Source organism: Plasmopara halstedii (assembly GCF_900000015.1).
Source record: "Plasmopara halstedii genome assembly, contig: Scaffold_323, whole genome shotgun sequence".
NCBI lineage: Eukaryota > Oomycota > Peronosporomycetes > Peronosporales > Peronosporaceae > Plasmopara > Plasmopara halstedii.
In genome coordinates, this window is record NW_020187244.1 from 986,869 (window position 1) to 1,005,640 (window position 18,772).

Consider the following 18,772-nt stretch of genomic DNA (forward strand, 5'->3'; position numbering starts at 1 on the left):
ATGATATTAGCTCATAATCCTCTCTAAGCTTTGTATCACAGAAGCAAAAGTTTTGCTGAATATCTCACATGCCATCAGGTCTATTCTGTATTTGTAATTTTCTTTGATAGCAAGTACATGTCGACAAGTACATGTCGACAGCGAATTTACTGTTAAAACGCCCTGTGAAATTGATTTTTTGACAGTAAACGAATATAATTTTTTCTAGTGACAGAAAAAAGAAAGCATATAAACGGTTGACAGAACGAGCTCGAGCTATGTTCCATCGCGCAAGGCGGCAGAGTCAGGAAACTACCCGGTATGCAGAATTTCTTTATTCACTTCTGAGTAGACAAACTCTGGGTAAGTAAATAAAGCACCTGTAGAATCGAGAAAAATATACTTCTCAAAATTAGACGATTGACTTGAGGTAAATACAAACTGAGGTATCACAATAACTGATTCCAAAATTCAAAATAAAGTCTATATTTACAGGAAAGCAAAATAAAAATCCCGATTGCTCGAATTTGGATGTGACCCAAACTTCCATGATTTCAAATATCGTGACCCAAAACTGTTTCTTACAGCGAAAGATCGATATGGTGCCGTTCCATCCTAGCGCGGTCAATAAAGATCTCAACCAGCCGCAGTTGTGTATCGTCAAGTGCTGTAGCGAGATACTTGGACAATATGTGGCTTTTATCATTTGCCGCAAAATGAAAAGCAACCAAACAATCCACAGCATTTTTGCGAACACTGGAGCTTGCATGTCCGAGACGTCGGACCAACATCCTCAAAAGGCTATCTGTTCCGTCGTTGTTGTGCAAGAATTTTGACAAATCAAAAGTATCGCGCTCACAGGCCTGCAAACAAACTTTGATGAGTCGAAGCACAACTTGTAACGTCGGTGGTTCCCTGTCCGAATCCAATTGAATCAGCATTAACAGTGTCAGATTGGGGTCGCTCGTCTGACTAACGAGGTCGTGAAGAATTCGCTCCATCAAATGGCGAGCCTGTAACGAATTTTAAGTTGATTTGCATGTATATCACCCTACAATTTTGTTGACGTACCACATCAATTTGATGGACAATTGCATCAATCAAACGCTGGAGTAGCAACTCAAAAAACATTTGCGCTCGAGTTGGCTGCGCTTTGACCAGATGTTGAAGCACCTTTAGCGCATATATATTATTCTCGGTGGCAGCATCAACAAGCAGTAAAAGCAGCCGCCCGAAGCAGCGATCCCAAGTCTCCGGCGACTCAATCTCGATGCAGTGCAATGTCTATCGAAAGCAAAATGGTGACTTTGTCGCTCATACATTGAGCCTGGGTGATAATTACGCACCTTGTATAGCGCGTGCTTTATCTCAGTCTCCGACAGATTGTTTTGCTCAAGGGCATGAAGGATTTCTTCGAGTGATGCGGCATGCGTGTCAACAGTAAATCTCGCAGGTAACGCAGTACGAAACGGCACGCTTTGGGTTGATATTACCTTGACATTCATCGAATTTATTTGAGGAGCTGTCGCAAAGCTTTTTGGTTGAGCGAGTTCCATTTTTTGGTTCTCGCCGTTTTGTGAGGCAATATCCTTGGGTGTTGTATTTATCCGCTTTTGATTGTTTCGGCGAGCAGGGCTAGAGATAGTCACACTTGGTGACTCAGCTCGCTTTCGGCTCCTTTCTGGTCTGAAATCTTCGGTTTCCATATCTTGGTTATCATTGTCATCGTCGTATGGTCGCGTTGAATGCGAATTTGTTGACGCGACAAGCTGTGGTCGTTGCACAAGAGTGGGCTTTAGCACAATATTTTTAGAGTGAAGTAGTTTGGACACGACTAAGCGCTTGGACGGAGATAAAAACCCTAGTGCCTCATTCAGCTCGGAACCGTACAGCTGTGCCACGACTGAGACTAACTCACCACATGCTGATGAGACAGAGACAGGGACGTCCGCATCCATAAGAAGAGCGATTTTGAGCAAAAACGTTCTCATGTGGCTGCTGTTTGTACCGTGTTTCATGTACCCTCCAGCACCTGGCAGCAACTCGCGCAAGTAATGACACATGGCAGCCTTGACCTTCATATTGCTTCCATCTCCCAATATCGAAATTGTAATTGCAGCCAGTGTCGAGTTGTCGACTGTCATCGCGATATAATCCAAATTTTCCTTTGCAACTACTCGAATCGATTCTTTGGTGTCAACAAACTTCTGAAAAAGCTTTGGCAATACCGACTTCAAATGAGAAGGTAGTCGCTGAGTGTGGTGAGATAGTTTCAATAGCGATAGCAGATTTTTTAGCACTCCTTGAGAGACTCGATAATGAGCATCATTAAGATGCTTAATAAACGCAACTGTAATTCGGTCATCCAACTTGTGATCTCTGCTCCCACCGCTTTCAATTTGCTGGACTCGCTGTTGTATATACGTACCAATATATTCTGCAGCCTCCAATCTGGTAGACCAGGACTTGCTTTCAAGCGTTCGAAGGGCATCCTCAAGTATGTCTGTTACCGGCAAAGATGCAGCTTTAGACCCCTCTGACTCGCTCGCAGGTAGAATCCGCTGTGGTATATTTCGTGCTTCGATCGTTGACTTGTTGGATCTAGGGCTTGAAGCATTCGATATAGGCGGTGAGGGCATCGATGCAAGCGGAAGTCTTTTTGGACCATTATTTCCTTCGTTATTCTCCGCTTGTTGTGGCAACTGGGAATCTGCCGCAAGCTGGACTCGCTGCGCTTTCAAAGAGTGGTGCTGAGAGCTTGTGTGATAACCAGCATTAGATGGTCCTTGTCGCGATGTGTATAAGCTTTCGGTAGTTGAGTCGATTGAGGGCGATGACTTTGGTGCACTTCGTATTCGAAGGGGACCTATGGTAGAAGTTCGTGTTGTCGTCTGGTTTGTAGATTCAGGGTTATCTTGTAAATCTGATGATTTTGCTCGACCTACTAGCCCGACGCGCAGTGGGCCTTGCGGTATCATTCGCGGAACTTCTTCTACCAGTTCAGCTCCGATCGATAGTGAACTTCCTTCCAGCACCCTTCTCGGAAGCTTCTCTGTAGTCGGTTCTTCGGCAGTCAAATCTACTGCTCCAGGAATGCTTGTCGCTGGCTGGATGGCATTCTTTCTAAGCGCAAAGCGATCAATATCTGTGTTATGGGTCAATGAAGCAGTTGTCAAGCTCTCGTCTAAGTGCCGAGTGATCATGGCTGTATTTTTGGAAGGATCATCAAGTAAATTCTTTTGCGTCAATCGATCCAAACCACTAAATATGTTTCTTGCTTCATTCTGCGATCCACAGCAGCCAAGAAATGTCATTCATAATCATCAATTAGATTGGTGGAGCAGATGCACGAACCGGAAAGAGGTGATGCAAAGCCCAATAGCATTTTCTAGACTGCGAGCGCACATCACCTAGTGCATCTTGAAGAATAGCCGGCATGATCGGTACAAACATAGCTGAATGCCTAAATGACGCAACTATTAGTGCCATTTCCACTTCTAAATCATGATACGTACTTGCTTAAAAAGTTGAAGCTCCACTTTTTTAAGATAAGTGTCAAGTAGCATACCGCGTTGCATCGCAGCACTTGATTTCGAGATTTGACGCATTCGATGAGTCTAAAGTGTTTTAACATACAGAGCTCGTTAGCACTTGTGAATGGTCTTTGCAAAGCTCACCGTGCCGCACTTAGGAATCACACGTGAGTATCCGTTACTTGTGCTTTCAATCATGCACTTAATTGTTGAATCTGCTGAAGTTGAAATCACTTGAATCGTTACGTAAGTCGCTTTCAGTAAACTATCCAAACAAAATTCTGCATGCGCATTAAATTCGTCTCGAAGGGATTTAGCGAGCGTTTGTATTGTATCGCAAGCTTCTCTAGACACGGAAGATCGCAAGTCACTCACTTGCTGGCATAACAGCTCACGAACTGTACGTATGCCTTGCGACAAAACGGAAAGGGCAACTTCACTGTTTGAAGCCTTGCTGCATCGACTCGCTAGCCTTTGAAGTATCTTTAGACCTCCTACACGTTGGTCCCACTTGTTCTCGAGTTTAAGTTTCTCACATACGACACTTAACTGTTTTTGCAATTCTTTTTCTGTAACATCGTTTCCTTTTTTTTCGATAGTGCGTTTGGAGCTGTGATGGTCATTAAAACTTTTTGAAGAGGATGTTTGGGATGGAGATCGCTCGCCTTCAGCAACCGCAGCCTTAGCATCGTTTTGCGTTCGGCTTCGGACAGATTCCAAATAACGCGCCATCGAAGTAGAAGAAGCCGAGACTTGAAGATCATATGCCGACAAAATTGACGACAACTGGTCTGATTGGACGTTTATCGATTCGGGGGCACCATTATAAGGTTGCGACTGCAGATCATCGATTGTAAGCTTTCTAGACTCCATTATCTTATTATTTACGTATAAAAGACGTACTCGAACGGCATCCCGGGATAAAATCATACTTGCACCTCGAAGTCGCTCAAATCTTTCAGTTAACATCTTCATATGAGCTGGGCGAATGTTCTTATATTCCATATCACTCTGCAGTATCAATCAAAACATAATATTTAAGTTTTGAAATTCAGAGAGCGCATAGTCTTTGAATCTCGTACTAAAAGTGAAGATCCGATAAAGGTGTAAAATTTCTCCAGCGCCTTTATCGCAGCATCACGCACATCTTTCGACGAGTCTTCCAGCAATTTTAGCACCTGAACAATGTTGACACCTCAAAACTTGGCACTATCAATTTTTTCTAATGAGACTTACATCATCAAAAAGATTTTCCTGCTGAGCCTTAAACAAGTCGTGCTTTTCCAAACACCTCCATGTGGCGTGCAAACTCTGCGCAATCATATCCTTATGTTATTTTACTCACATCCAAAATTTTCATCCTTTTTTGTAAATGTACCTGCTCGCGTGTGCGCCAGTTTTTATGGTTCATACAACCTTTCAGATTGTCAAGTACCATATTCACGTCAAGTACAACTGATAATTCTACGATTACGTCCACAGCCTTCTCTCGCACTTGTAATTTGCTATCCCCAAGCCGCTCCACGAGGCTGGTCCAGAGCAGTTTGAGATACAAGCGGAGAGTACTCTCGGGCGATTTCGAGACTAGTATTTCGAGAATCTCTAATGATCCAAGTGCAATTTTCGAGTTGTGACCACGCAGACAGTGGATAACATGAGGCAGCAATTCAGTAGAGGACTCAAGAGGTACATCCTGCTTGCGGAGCTGCTCCAAAAGTCCTGTTACACCTGCTAAGCGCTGCTTAGTCGCTTTGACAAGAAATTTTTACGTCGTGTTTATGTTTTTACCACCCAAAGTCAGTTCTCTTAGAATATTTTCAAGTAGTATATCTGCTACACGTGATGGAACGCACCTGTAGAGCTCAGCAGGGCCGCTGTTTCCTCCATTTTCGGCGCCTTCTTACAGTTTGAATTTAGCGCGTGTTCATTGGTGGAAATCAAATTGCCTTTATGAAATATTATAATTGCACTTTTTCACCAATCTTTAGTAAATTTATCAGGTGATCTCGACAGGTTTGTATGTCAGCAGGATCGCGGGTTCGTCGTGCCGCGGCGGCCAATGAAAGTGTCGTCGTGCGTATCTGGCGCTGGGTTAAAATTCGATTCTGTACGATTACGCTATGAATGTAACTATTGTATTTTTCTTATGATATTGCTAACGATTGTAGGGCATCTATTCTATGGAGAGAACGAATGGCAGCGATTGTGTAATCCGACTGGTCCTGACGTCGATGAATACGAACGCGTCGTACGTTTTCGCACAGAGTTGGCGCTTTCTAAGCGAATGGTGCAGACTTGCAATGCAGTCTTTGACAACGAGCCGTTTCCCGTACGTGGTGTGATAGTATAAAATGTTGTTGCAGTTTTTATGACTGAATGTGATTGCTGTAGGTCGAGAAAACGCTGCATGACGTTGCAACACGAGCGAGTCTTGACAAAAGTGATACTACGCAAGTGAACGATTTAAAATTGCTGTTGAAATGAGAATGTCTGATTCGCGTTTGTGTTTTGCAGGTTAATGGCTAATGTCCGCTCATGCCTTCAGCGTTGCAACTTTGTAAATAGGATATATGATCAAGTGTACGCATTGAAAAATGAAGCGTACAGCTCGTCAAATTCCGAGCATGAAGAGCTGCTTGAGCAGTTATGGTCAAATTTGAAGCCGGATGTGCGACGTTTAGGTGGACGCATCACTAAGGAGTGGGGAGAGATTGGTTTTCAAGGTACGATCTATTGTGAAGATCATGTTTTGTGGTAGTATTTGATGCGTTGCTGAAGGTACTGATCCGATGTCGGACTTTCGAGGAATGGGCATCCTCTCACTGGTCCAGCTTAATCATTTTACAAAAACATACAAAATTGAATCTCAACGGTGTGTTTGTGGTCTTGCGCACTAAATTAGTAGCCATTTTAATTGTTCGTGATGTCTACGAGGCAGGGCATTGGAAGAGTCAAACCATCCAACGCGCTGGTACCCGTTCGCCGTTACAGGAATCAATGTCACCGCCTTTGTTGTTGAGCTGATTGACAATCGTCTTTTAGATGTTGAGATATACCGCTTAAGCACTGGTGGTGAAGATGACAACGTGGATGCCGGAATCCAGCAGTTACACGATTTCTATGGTTTGTCAACTTCAATAAAGTTTTATGTTGCTTGCATTAATAGTTTCTTTGTTCAGCCACGACCTTTACCCGTTTTAACAAACTATGGGTGGATTCAAATCCTCGCGATGTGATGGCTTTTCCATCCATCTTTCAGTCGCTGAAAGATGCTATCTGCCGCGAATTAACCCATAGGTCGTTCAGGTACTGAAAATCTGACGTGTATCCGTGATTTAAATGGAGATTAAAACCACAGAATTTCTATTTTAAAAGTTTTCAAGTTCTAATAAAGTAGCTTAACAAGCGCAAACTCAAATTTATGGAAATTTGCTAAACAGCGTAATCAGTTGCGCCCCGTTCAGCGCTCTGGGCCTTATCAATAAATAGTATACTTTTTTACCAGATACAGTGACATCTCTTTTACTGCGATAAATCTATCGGGGCGACCTTGGCCCTATTCAATCTGAATCGGTAATTTAATGTCAACTGTGACGCTCAAGTATTTGCCATAAGCTGCGCTATTTTCAAGGGACATAGACGGATCCTTGTATTCTAATATCGCCATTTGTATTTGTTGGTTGCCCAACAAATACGAATGGGTAAGCAATTATGTGCACGTGTAAAACGTATCGACGGGAAACGTTTCTCTTATGGCCCAATTGCCAGCTGGTGGAATGAAGACAGTCGAAGGCAGGGACATAAAACTGGTCTGCCGAAAGACGCGTCCAGTAATTTAAATATTGTGATGTATTGAACATATTGAGTAAAAGGATAACTTAATTGCTGTCAGTGACACCGCTTCCAGTAAGGATGTGACCAGGCTGTTATTCGACACAGCCCTTTCGCCATCTTGTCATGACGATTACCCTCTGATTCAAATTAGCACAACGCATCGTGTTTTTGAGCTGAATAATACAGTACGCACATCGTCAGGCTCTACTTGTCATTAAAATCGATGGTTCGGTCTGCCTTTGTGTCCCTTAGGCATCACCAAAATGTGGCTTTGGTCTTGATGAGGAAGGGTTGTCGATACGATTTTACTTGCTGGTTTCAGCCGCGTAGCAAATTTTAATGAGATTGAGTATTTCGCGCCTTGTACGCGACGCTATAACTGAGTGTCAGGATGTGAAAGCATCATGCTACACGTGGAGAGTGTAGTTGTAGATCTGCCTTGTTATCTTCAATGACAATCTATACATGCAGTGACTGAAGCCTCGGAGACCACGCCCTCACAACATTGATCCGTTTACAATCGTTATCGAAAAGATATCTTAAGCCACAAATTTGAAAACGGAAAGCAGATGCATCTTGTGTTTCACATAGGATTGCTGAAACAAGACCCACCATTGCGAACCATTTAGATGTATAATGCTTTGTTGAGGATGAATAAACATAGACCTACTTGACTAAAAATCCTTTGTTTTTAGTTCAGACCCGATTTTAAGGGACAAAATTATAAATTCATCAACTGCAAGCAGTGATGAGTCGCCTCTAATTTTAGAGAAGATAGTCACACGTATCATTTTGAAGATCAATGTTCGAATCTGTAACAACACTTCGTAAGTCCAATGAGGACTGTAAATTATTTCAAAAAATGTGCTTGAACATAGAATATTATTCCGAATGAAAAAATTGCTGCTGGAAGTGGCTTCGCCCACGTAACAAGCAGTGAAAGAATGATTTATGACGTCAGTAAGCCAAGAATTTTTACCTATCCACAGTTTGGATTGAATGTTCAAATCTGAGCGGAATTCGGAAGCACTAACTCAGCTATCACAGGTCGAATTAAAAAGGCATGCGCTATAGTTGGTATAAGTTTTGAAGTCGATTAGATTGAATGTCAGGCGGGAAAACTCCCTCGCGATAATTTTTTCTTGAATCTCATTTACAGAGCTATTGAAATGATGTGAAAGCAGTTAACTTATGTGCCCCTTCATTTACTGTTATATGAAGCTCTGATCAGATTTGACCTAGTACAAACGCAAACAATAACTCGAGAACCAAGACCTCCCATCAAAAACGTTTTCAAGGTGCAGTTTCAGACCACTTTCCGCCAAGCTAACAACAGATTTGTACATTCATGAGGAGCTGCAACCTCCTCAAAACTTTACAGATCTGCATGTAATATATGTAGACGGGAACATGATTCATATATATTCAGCTTTTGCTAGCAAATGATCGTCATGAAGAAATTACCAATTAGCGTTAGTCGTCTGCCTGAAGCCTATCATTTGCTTCAATGATTTTAATTGGTATTATCGGTCGATGGAGTACGTCGGTAGCATCTGTCATTATCCAGACAGCGGCAAATTGATGATGTGATCAACTGATTTTTCACATATTTGAAAAAGCCAAAGTCCTCCTGATAAATTGTGATAATGAGGGTATGGTCAATACTGTCAAAAGAGAAGGAAATGGGGCTGGACAAACAAGTATCCAATGCTAAATTCGACAATCTTGTTGAGACAGATAATACCAAGACTTAAGATGTAGTCAGAATTTATTGACAATCGCGAGAGGATCTTATATTGATCATTATCATCTTCGAGCTATAAAAAAATGATCATACACTTTTATTCCTCATTAACATGGTCCGGAGCGGCGTGATCGGCAACAATATCCAATACAGAGCCGGTGTTATATACCAGGGTATTTCTAAGAAGTCTCCACGTAAGCTCGCTCCGAATAGATGTGCTTTTAATACTTTTCTGTGAGCCATGTGTGAAATATTTCCTTCATCATACCAATATACTCTTACGAGCTACTTGTACGTTTCATGTCCGAAATAGCGGGCGTGACCAGCATTTATCTAACTTGCTCTTTCTCTCTCATACTCTCCATGTGCTAATATAACCATAACCCGAACAATAACTCAGAAAAATGGTTTCCAAATTTTTAATATAAGTAAGAATTGCTGTACTAGAAAGCTGAATTCAGTATAAAGTCCGTCTTAAGTTAATTACCTAGCCCTACTTTGAGCTAATATGCAGAATTTTTCAAGTGAGCTCGCATTTTATGCAAAAAATGCCTTTATGTCTCTGGAACCTTAGAATCGTATGAATTTTTCTAATGCCGAATATACTTTGCATGTGGCTGCTCTAAATCCAAATCCTTCGCGCCTCTTAATTTAACACATCAGTGAAGTGAATGGTGATAAAATATCACGCAAAGTTCGCAATGCAGACATCACTGTAACCAGACAACAATACTATGACAAAAGTGAAGAATATGGCACACGAATTGCCATAAAAACAGTCTAGAATACAGCATTTGTTACGACAGTTTCTCAAACTATAGTGTAAAAGTACAAGCACGAGTTACTTAATTCAAATAAAACGCATCTCTTGCCATTTGACAGGACCGTTATCAAACCGACAGGACCCATATGTGATCACACCGACAGCCGTATCGACAGAATACGTGTAATAGGTTTGCGTTTGTGCTGGCTGTTTGGCGTCTTCATCCAGATATATAACAACATGCCGGTTATCTTGTGACTCGCTCGCTTCGATGTCTGTGGTGCCATGTATCACAGATCCAAACGACGAATTCTAATTGGTTGAAAGAAAGCATCCGTTCAGTTCACAATTTCACTTCTGAAAGCAATCGACATAGCCGCTGCGAAGGGGGGAATGTTGTAGGGAACGTCCTGCAGCCAGTGTGGAGTGCGTAGTGGACAATTGTTACTTCAGTATTCGATCAAGCATTGCTTTTGCGGAGCGACAACATCCCTGATTAGACTATCCCCTCCCATTTGTTCGACCATATTTCTCAACTACGTACGTACATGGTACAAACTTTAACAGCGTACCCTCTCCTTTAACACTAAATTAAGCAGATTAATGAGCGGTGATCCGTCCAATAGCGGTGGTGCACCCGGGTCGCCTGAGTACACTCGTGGGACTACCATGGCCTCACAATGGCCTGTTGATGTCGACCTAGATGCGCTGTATCTTTCTGAGCGATCAGATGTGGATGACCTTGTACGTAGCGCTTCAGACATGAGTGTCTGGACCATGGAGAATCGTAAGGACAATGCGACAGTGTATGTGCATTCTAAGAACAGCGAACGTTTATCGTACTCGGTACGCGCGGTCACAAAAGTTGCAGGCTCAGTTTCGGACGTGCTCGAGTGTCTGCGTGCAGTCAGTAATTCAAGTCTTAAGAGTTTTCAAAAATTGCTGCATCCTCGCAATTTCATGGATGGAGAAGTTCTGTATGTACATCAAGTGGATGCAGATTCATCTCATGATAGAGCATCTAATGAATCGATGACGCTAAAGTGGCTTGTGTATTCATCTCCAAAAACTCTTGGACACGCTAAAGAATTTTGCATTCGTGAATATTGTGTGCTTCTTCCTAATCATCCTGTGCATGGCAATGTGGGTATTCTTAAGTTTGAGTCGTATGATGGTGCAGCAGCACGTTATGGAATTCGTGGTAAACCCGATGCTTACAGCTTAACAGTATTTGAACCAAGCTCGTATATTGTCCAACAAACTCCAGAGGATCCCAATATGTGCAACGTGATTTTGACATTTGCTATGCGAAAAGCACGAGGCGGAGAAAGTGTATCAGCTGGTGTTCGATTGACGTCTTTACGACTCGCAGGAGATCTCTCGGGAATGCAAAGAGCCGTCCAACAAGCGCTTTTCGCTCCTGCAGCGCTCGCACAAAGACAGGAGTGGGTGAATGATGCACAACGTACCAACTGTTCATTGTGCGTACAATCTTTTGGGATGTTGAAGCGTCGACATCACTGTCGAGTGTGTGGCGAAGTAGTATGTTCCGCTTGTACGGTCTTTAAAATGGTCAAAGGAGATCAGGATGTTGCGGCAAAAGTGCGTGTTTGTAAGGCTTGTTTAGCTAGAGGTAGCAACACGACAAATTTGGGAACTACTTTAAGTGGTGGAGCTGCGATGAATAACAGGTTTTCCAATCCCGTGACTCGGAAACTTAGCAGTACCAGTACTGAAACGGATGTCGACATGAATGGTGGAAGTGGTACGACGCCAATCATGGGTGGAATGAATAATATCGGTACCAGTACCGGGAGCACAAGCTCGCTAACTTCGGACGAATCGCACAGTCCTCCAAACGACGATCCAGCGTCGTCATCTCTACCGACAATGCAGTTCAACAAAGGATCTGCATTGACTTTAAATGATTTTGACGCTCACACACAATTAAACAATGACGGAGATAATAGTCCACCTTCTTTTCGAAAGCAGACGTCGTCAATGTCAAGCCAAGGCAGAGGAACAGGCTATGAAGGTAGACCGATAGGGAGTATGGGTAGAACCGCGTCAAATGCTAGTATTGCTACGAGCCGAAAGACAAATTCGGATCGTCGTATTCATTACTTTAACGAAGACATGGAAGAAATTTGTATGCTAGCGATGGAAACATTAACGTGTCCAATGGCGGGAATTCGTACTGAAGATTTCGAGCTTGTGAGGTACTATGATGGAAAACCAACTCCAGGACTCCCTCGAAGTCTGCCCACTTTTCGAAGACTAGCAACCCGTGGTAAACCATGTATTGTGCTCGACGTGAGCTCGGATAAACGAATTTCAGGTGAAAAACGCTTTACAGCCAAATTGCAATTTTTTGTTGGTATTCCCTTGCTGGTAAATGGCGAAGTGGTAGGTGACTTATGTGTGGCAGATCGGTATGCGCGTGACAATATCGATCACAAGCAGGTGGAAGTGCTTAATGTGCTAGGCGAGACAGTGACTCAATATATGCAGTCGGAAGACTATCAGGAAGATTTGGTCGAGTTTAAAGCGACTCATACGGCGGCTCGCAGACCTCCAACAGGTGGCTCAGTCTATCAACTCCCACAAGAAGAAATTAGTGAACCATTAGCAGGCACGAAGGAAGTTGCATTTTAAACTATATATATGTCGCAAAGGTACGCGGTTGTCAAAGCTGTGCCCTTTAGTATGTGATTCGGTCCGGTAACAATCATCTAGGAACCATGAAATTGTCTTAAGCATTGTGAAAACTATAATTTGATTTAATATTCTTTTTGGTATCGAGTCGACTATTAGTGATCGAATTTCACACAATGCCATTAGTTTTTAATTTACTGACACCTTTTTCTAATTTAGAACAAAAATTGGACTTGTACAAAAAGGTAAGAAAAATACCATATTGTAGCCACAATAAAAAGAATATGCTTAGGCCGTGCTACTCTTTACCAGCTTGTACGACTCAAGTCGCGAAGTCGGCAGACCGGTGGATGCAAACAAATTCTTTTTCTCGTCGATTTTTTTCTTACTTCGCCGCTTCCTCTTGTTCAATTTACTGCCATGTTTTTCTGCTGTTGACTTGACATCATCCCCATTTCTCGTTTTGCTCCTTACTCTAGCGTCACACGCATCTGCCTCGGGCGCCGCCTCGTCTTCTTCAGTCTCGACCTTAGTGCTCTTTTTCCGCTTTCGTTTCTTTTGCAAAATATCCTCCTCTGCTTTGACAACTTCCTTCTTAGCCTTGCGTCTCCTGTGCTCCTGCTGGGCTTTTTTGATACTTTTCTTTAAGTTCTTCAACCGCTTTCGATCAACAGAATACTCCTTGTCGGCATATGGAGCCATTCGCTTAAGAGAGATAAGCTGCTTTAGCTCCTTGTCATCAGCAGCCATGATCTCGTCCACCGTGAGACCAAAGTCATTGTTCTGTACCTGGCGGTACTTGAAGCGACATTTCATATCGCCAATCAGGTCTTCGTAGTCTAAGCCGTAGAGTTCGTCTAAGTACTTTTGCTTCTCTCGCCGCATTTCCTCAGCCGTCAGCTGTTTCGGCGGAGCTTCCTCTTCAACATCTTCAGTCTGCTCGTCGATACTTCCCCCTTCCTTCTGAATCTTCTCCTCAACACTTTCTTCTACTTCCTCATCCGGATCTACAGGTAAATCACCAAAAAGATCCTTATCCTCTTCTTCGTCCCATGTAGGCTTCTCCATATCGTCGTCCTCGTCATAATATTGATCATCAAAGACGGCTTGCATACGCTTGTCGTACTCTTCAGGATCAAAGTCGCCTTCCAAATCCTCTGGCTTGAGGCTAGCGGTGCCGTCTGGTTCACCCATGAGATGTGCAATTTTCGTCAGCTTCCGTTCGATTTCTGCTTGCTTAAGATTCTTCAAGCGACGTAACTCCTCTTCCTTCTTCTGCCGTTCGAGGGCCTTACGTTCCTTTCGCTCAGCCCGTTTGCGTTTGCGTGAGTCGTCTTCTCGACGCATTGTGTCTTCAATACGTCGAGAATAAGTCTGAATCACACTGCTTCCCTGCTCCTCAAAACGAAAGTTGTATGTATGTTCAAAATCCTCAGCCTTTTCCAATTCCTCGGCGTCTTCTTCATCTTCCTTCACGATTTCATCATAATGCGGGACAATTGCCGACTTTTCCTTCCAGCCTTCACTACTCAAATAATGCTCAAGAAATTTGTCGGGGTCTACCTCTTCTTGCTTTGACTTAAATTCGTACTCAAGAAAATCTTCTGAGAATTTTTCATCCTCCTGTCTTTCTTCTCCATCAGCCTTCTTTCTAATCGTAAAAAGTCCTCCATCCAAGTTATTCTCCTCATTTTCTTGATCCTTTTCCTTCAGTGATGCCAAAAAATCCTTTTTAATTTGATCCTGCTCTTCTTGGTACGTTCGAATCGGCTCGCACTCCTCGTCCTCTTCACTACCACTGACGTCTCCCGCAATTACTTGCTGACGCACCAGATCTTTGTAGTACAATGGTGTCGAGCTTTTCATTGTCGTCTTCGTTCTCTTTGATTTGTCTTCATCGCTGCTATTCGACTCAACATTCTTAAAAAAAGTAATAGAAGGGTCGTAGATGGCTGGATCCTTTTTACGGATAAGCTTGAGCGTCTTATTGATGTCCGCATCGATCTCCTTTGTAAGTGCCTCACCATCCTCGTCTTCCGTCTCTGAGCTCGAATAGTCGTCGCTAGTGTCGATTCCACGCTTTTCCAAAGCTGTGAGCTCCTCCTTGCGTTTTCGCTCCTCATAGACCCGAGCAAACTTTTGGTTCACTTGAAGCTGAATAGTTGGACTTGAGGGTGGTGATAAAGGTATAATTTCGGATGAGTTCTTCGCCATTAGGACGTAGCAGTTGTTCGTGATGGTTCAAGAAGATTGATTGGCGGCTATCAACAATTAATCCTTGAACCGGTATTTAGTTTACTATATTTTTAGTCCCATTTCAAATGAGCAAAATTGAAATCCCAATTTTGGCACTCTCATGTTGCCAACAGCTCATAATTATGGCTGAACCCCACGTAGCAATTGCAGGTGACATCTTGTCCATTGAATCGAAGTCTTTTTCTCGTAGTTATCCCATCATCTGTCATCGTGCTTTTTATAGACAGCCGCTACTTGCTGGCGGAAGTAAATCGTCTTAAATCGCAGGTTCAGGAGTTGCGAGCGACCAATCGCGTTGCTCAGGAAGAACGAGCACGTACAGCAGATTTGCTGGCATCTTTCGTCACATGTACACAATTAGACGCTGCATTGTCTACGAAAGTTTCTTTAGCACACGTCAATAGTCAAGTGGATGCATTGCGACTGGAAATAGCAACGCAGTTAGCTCAGAAGGTAGACCTTCAATCACATATTTCGATGCAAAGTAGTAAGCTAGATGTAGCAGCGTTCAATGCCAATACGTTGGATTCTCGAAAGACGTGCATGAAAATGGAGCAGGATGCACGTAACCTCTATGCAACGTTTGTGGCACAAATGGAAAATGTTTTGAAAACAAAGGTGGGGGTCGAAGATTTGATCCGAGTCTTTTCTGACCCTGATGGCACTAGTCAGGAGATGTCATTGGAATTTGCTGCATTTCGCTTTTCGAATATGATGGATCAATTAAAGCTGCTAAATAAATACGTTGAAGAAGACCGCCAGCGTCAACTGAGATTTAAGGAGCTAAATGGAAACATGAGGGATCTCAAGCGAAAGCAGACAGCGGATTGGAACGCCATTGTGCAGCTAAAGAACGCTACGCAAATTACAAAAACTCAGCTGAATAATTTGGGTGAACAAACGGGTCAAGTCGCTGCTAACCTGCAAACTTTAGCAGAAACGCGAAATGAACCACAAGGATTAACACAGGAAGAGAAGAATGCTCAAGATGCAAGACAAGCCCAGCTTGCCAATGAGATTGAGCAATTAAAAATACGCAGCAATGATCAGACGAAAAAGCTAAATGAGCTCGAAAAGGCTGAGCGTTTGACGAGCGTGCTAAATGGTAAATTAAAAGACATCAACCATAAAGTGCAGAAAGAGCTTACTCAAGCAAACCTCTCCTGTGACCACCATTACCAACAACTGAATGAAGGATTGAACAAGGCAACTGAACAATTAATATTTTATAAAGATCGCTTTGTTCAACTGGATGCTTGTATACGACAATTGGCCTGTCTATTGAAAAAAACACAAGGAGATCTCGACACTGTAAGAGGGCCCCTTGCGACGCTAGCGACGAATTTGCACGAGGAAAATGTGGCGATTGTCCAAGAAATCAAGCGAAGTCAGGTACGAGATTTTGACTTTATTACTATGAGCCAATTTTTACATTATCGTGTGGTAGGATGGTGCGCGCAACATCATGCTCGACTATCAGGATTTATTAGATCGAGGTACAACCATGCAGGCTGTCGTGCCTTTACCGTGTCGACCACTATCGACAACATCTTGCAGTGTCAGCGATACTACTTTTGCTAGTCGAAAGCACAAACAGCAAACGCTACTTGCCACAAAAAGCGACAGTAATCGGCCTAGCACCGTAAAGAACCGAGGTCAGACGTGTGGCGCACCCAATAGGGCTTCGCCATTAGGAGTTAGACAATATCCTGGCGCGAGTCGTACTACCAGACCACCGTCATTACCTTGGAGAGCTCAAACAGCCGGATTGATTTCGCAAGTTCATTCTGAAAATACTGATCTGTGCGGTTGTCGCGACAACAATGACGGTCTAACAAAAATTGGGTACCATTTACAAGAAGTAAGACCAGCCAACTCGGTCGAAACAGCAACATGTATTACAAATGAGTCTAAAAGCCCGATCAGAAATGTGACTTCACCTTTTTTCGTCTAGCTTCTGGCGGTAGAGACGAAGATCTATTCCACTTCTCTTGAGTGAAGTCAGGCTTGATTGAAAGGGAAAATGACCGTACAAGCTCAATACCATCGCGAGTTTGTTTGCTGAAAATTTGATCTAGCTCAGCACAAAGATGCGACGCTGTATATATACTAGATGTTCTTGGAAGAGAAAGATAAAAAGAAAACGTATTCAAGAGAGTAAAAGCTCATTCTGATGCTTGTTCATGTGTCCGTGGTGTGACTGGGTGAAGGTGCCCTTAGAGGCGTACATCAATGCTATCAGCATGCAATTTTGCCTTGACATCCTGAATAGCCACCTCCTTACGATGAAAGATACCAGCAGCGAGAGCAGCATCGCAGTTTGTCTTATTGAAAACTTCCGTGAAGTGCTCCGATTTACCCGCACCACTGGATGCAATCACTGGTATACGGACCGCTTTTTTCACAAGCGAGATCAGACTGAGATCATACCCAGACTTCTGCCCATCCATATCCACACAGTTCAGCAAAAGCTCACCAGCGCCAAGGGCCTCAACTGCCCGGGCCAGTTGTACTACGTCGATGTCTCGGGCTTCACGGCCACCGCAAACTGTCATTTGGTACCAGCAATATTCCTCTCCGTTCGGTCCAGGTTTTGTGAGCTTAACGACGGTGTGGCCTTTTGCTTTCTGATCGTAGAATGATGCCACATACACCCGCTTTGGGTCCACGGAAACCACTACAGCCTGATTACCATACTTGGCAGAAATAGTCTCGATCGAGCTAGAGCCATCACCTTTACCGCCATTCGCGTAATATTTTTCAGCGGTATACACTGCATCACTACCAATGGAAATTTTGTCAGCACCAGAGCGAAAGTACAGGTCCGCCACATCGAGCGCCGAGTGAGTCTTCTGCTCTGAATCCACGTAGGCACGGATACCACCACCAATTGTTAGTGGTACAAATACGCATTCGGAGCTAGCCTCTAGCACTCGAACCATAGGTAAATCACCCATTGGCTGTTCACGGAAGCTCGTGATATTAAGAAACGTTACTTCATCCGCACCCTCATCGTAGTAGCGCTTGCATAAGTCAACTGGTTTGCCCATATTGCGCACATTGCCTCCACGAGCGCAATTGGAGAAGTCGCGGACATCATATTGATCTCCTTTTGTTACTACAAGATCCCCCTGATCATTGGTGCGCACGTCCAGACATCTGCAAGGTAAAAAAAGTAAGCTTCAATACCTCAAACATACAATTCAAATCTTTGACGAACGCAATTATTCGCTTGGACAACTTCGTCTTCGGTGCCACAGCCACCGATAGTATAGATGTGTCATGATCTGCACAATTCTTTCTCTCTAAAAATCCCTTTAAGATAGCAATACCAACAGCACCACTCTTTTCGGGATGGAATTGCGTAGCCATGACGTTTCCCTTTTGTACAGCACTGATAAACTCCATTTCTCCATAATTTGTTGTAGAAAGCACCCAGTCGGCATTCTTGTCCGTCTTTAAAGCACAAAACGAATGGACAAAATAAACTTTGGCATTTTCCGCACACGTGGGTAACATTGCAAAGAGTACCGACTTTTTCCAAGCATTCAATCCGTTCCAGCCAATATGTGGTACCGCCAGATTTTCTGACGGAAAGCGTGTCACTGTTCCTTTGATAATCCCCAAGCCTTTAAGTTCAGGACACTCTTCTGAACCTTCAAAAAGTGTCTGCATGCCGAGACATATTCCTAAGTAACGACGGTTCGCCAAAACGTAGCTTCTGAGTTCATCCACGTAGCCATTAGTATGAAGAAATTCCATTGCGGCGCGAAAATTGCCTACACCTGGGAATATGAGTACTTCGGCGTTTTGAATATCCTTGGCACACGTTACATTTTTTACCGAATGGCCTGCCGCGCATATCGCATTTTTTAAGCTGCGCACATTGCCAGCTCCATAATCCAAGACAGTCACCTCCACCATTACTTTGATTACTTAAAGCTGTGGTTGATACTTCCTCTGTCCGAAAATATAAGCTGGTGTCTATTACTGCGCGTGTCCGAAAAT

At 43.3% G+C, this 18,772-nt stretch overlaps 5 protein-coding genes across 5 annotated transcripts; 2 read left to right on the top strand and 3 right to left on the bottom strand.

The window, feature by feature from the left end:
- Window positions 1-560: 560 nt before the first annotated feature.
- PHALS_08689 (CLIP-associating protein) lies at window positions 561-5,399 on the bottom strand (the record flags this gene model as incomplete). Its single annotated transcript, XM_024724084.1, has 11 exons — window positions 561-992; window positions 1,051-1,263; window positions 1,326-3,263; window positions 3,334-3,442; window positions 3,495-3,596; window positions 3,667-4,349; window positions 4,416-4,523; window positions 4,595-4,690; window positions 4,749-4,823; window positions 4,891-5,261; window positions 5,366-5,399. The coding sequence occupies 11 exons, from the start codon at window positions 5,397-5,399 to the stop codon at window positions 561-563; spliced, it is 4,161 nt and encodes a 1,386-aa protein (XP_024574996.1).
- A 132-nt stretch (window positions 5,400-5,531) lies between these two features.
- On the top strand, window positions 5,532-12,508 carry PHALS_08690 (hypothetical protein F443_20886; the record flags this gene model as incomplete). Its single annotated transcript, XM_024724085.1, has 10 exons — window positions 5,532-5,619; window positions 5,681-5,841; window positions 5,904-5,962; window positions 6,027-6,235; window positions 6,291-6,384; window positions 6,451-6,635; window positions 6,692-6,818; window positions 10,256-10,296; window positions 10,354-10,393; window positions 10,453-12,508. The coding sequence occupies 10 exons, from the start codon at window positions 5,532-5,534 to the stop codon at window positions 12,506-12,508; spliced, it is 3,060 nt and encodes a 1,019-aa protein (XP_024574997.1).
- A 288-nt stretch (window positions 12,509-12,796) lies between these two features.
- PHALS_08691 (KRR1-interacting protein involved in 40S ribosome biogenesis) lies at window positions 12,797-14,722 on the bottom strand (the record flags this gene model as incomplete). Its single annotated transcript, XM_024724086.1, has 1 exon — window positions 12,797-14,722. One exon carries the CDS (start codon window positions 14,720-14,722, stop codon window positions 12,797-12,799), a length of 1,926 nt encoding a protein of 641 aa, XP_024574998.1.
- Window positions 14,723-14,886: 164 nt separating this feature from the next.
- Window positions 14,887-16,536, top strand: PHALS_08692 (uncharacterized protein; the record flags this gene model as incomplete). The annotated part of the gene is made up of 4 exons (XM_024724087.1): window positions 14,887-14,914; window positions 14,988-16,156; window positions 16,212-16,406; window positions 16,459-16,536. The coding sequence occupies 4 exons, from the start codon at window positions 14,887-14,889 to the stop codon at window positions 16,534-16,536; spliced, it is 1,470 nt and encodes a 489-aa protein (XP_024574999.1).
- Window positions 16,537-16,980: 444 nt separating this feature from the next.
- PHALS_08693 (imidazoleglycerol phosphate cyclase subunit) lies at window positions 16,981-18,688 on the bottom strand (the record flags this gene model as incomplete). The annotated part of the gene is made up of 2 exons (XM_024724088.1): window positions 16,981-17,923; window positions 17,985-18,688. The coding sequence occupies 2 exons, from the start codon at window positions 18,686-18,688 to the stop codon at window positions 16,981-16,983; spliced, it is 1,647 nt and encodes a 548-aa protein (XP_024575000.1).
- Between the last annotated feature and the right edge of the window lie 84 nt (window positions 18,689-18,772).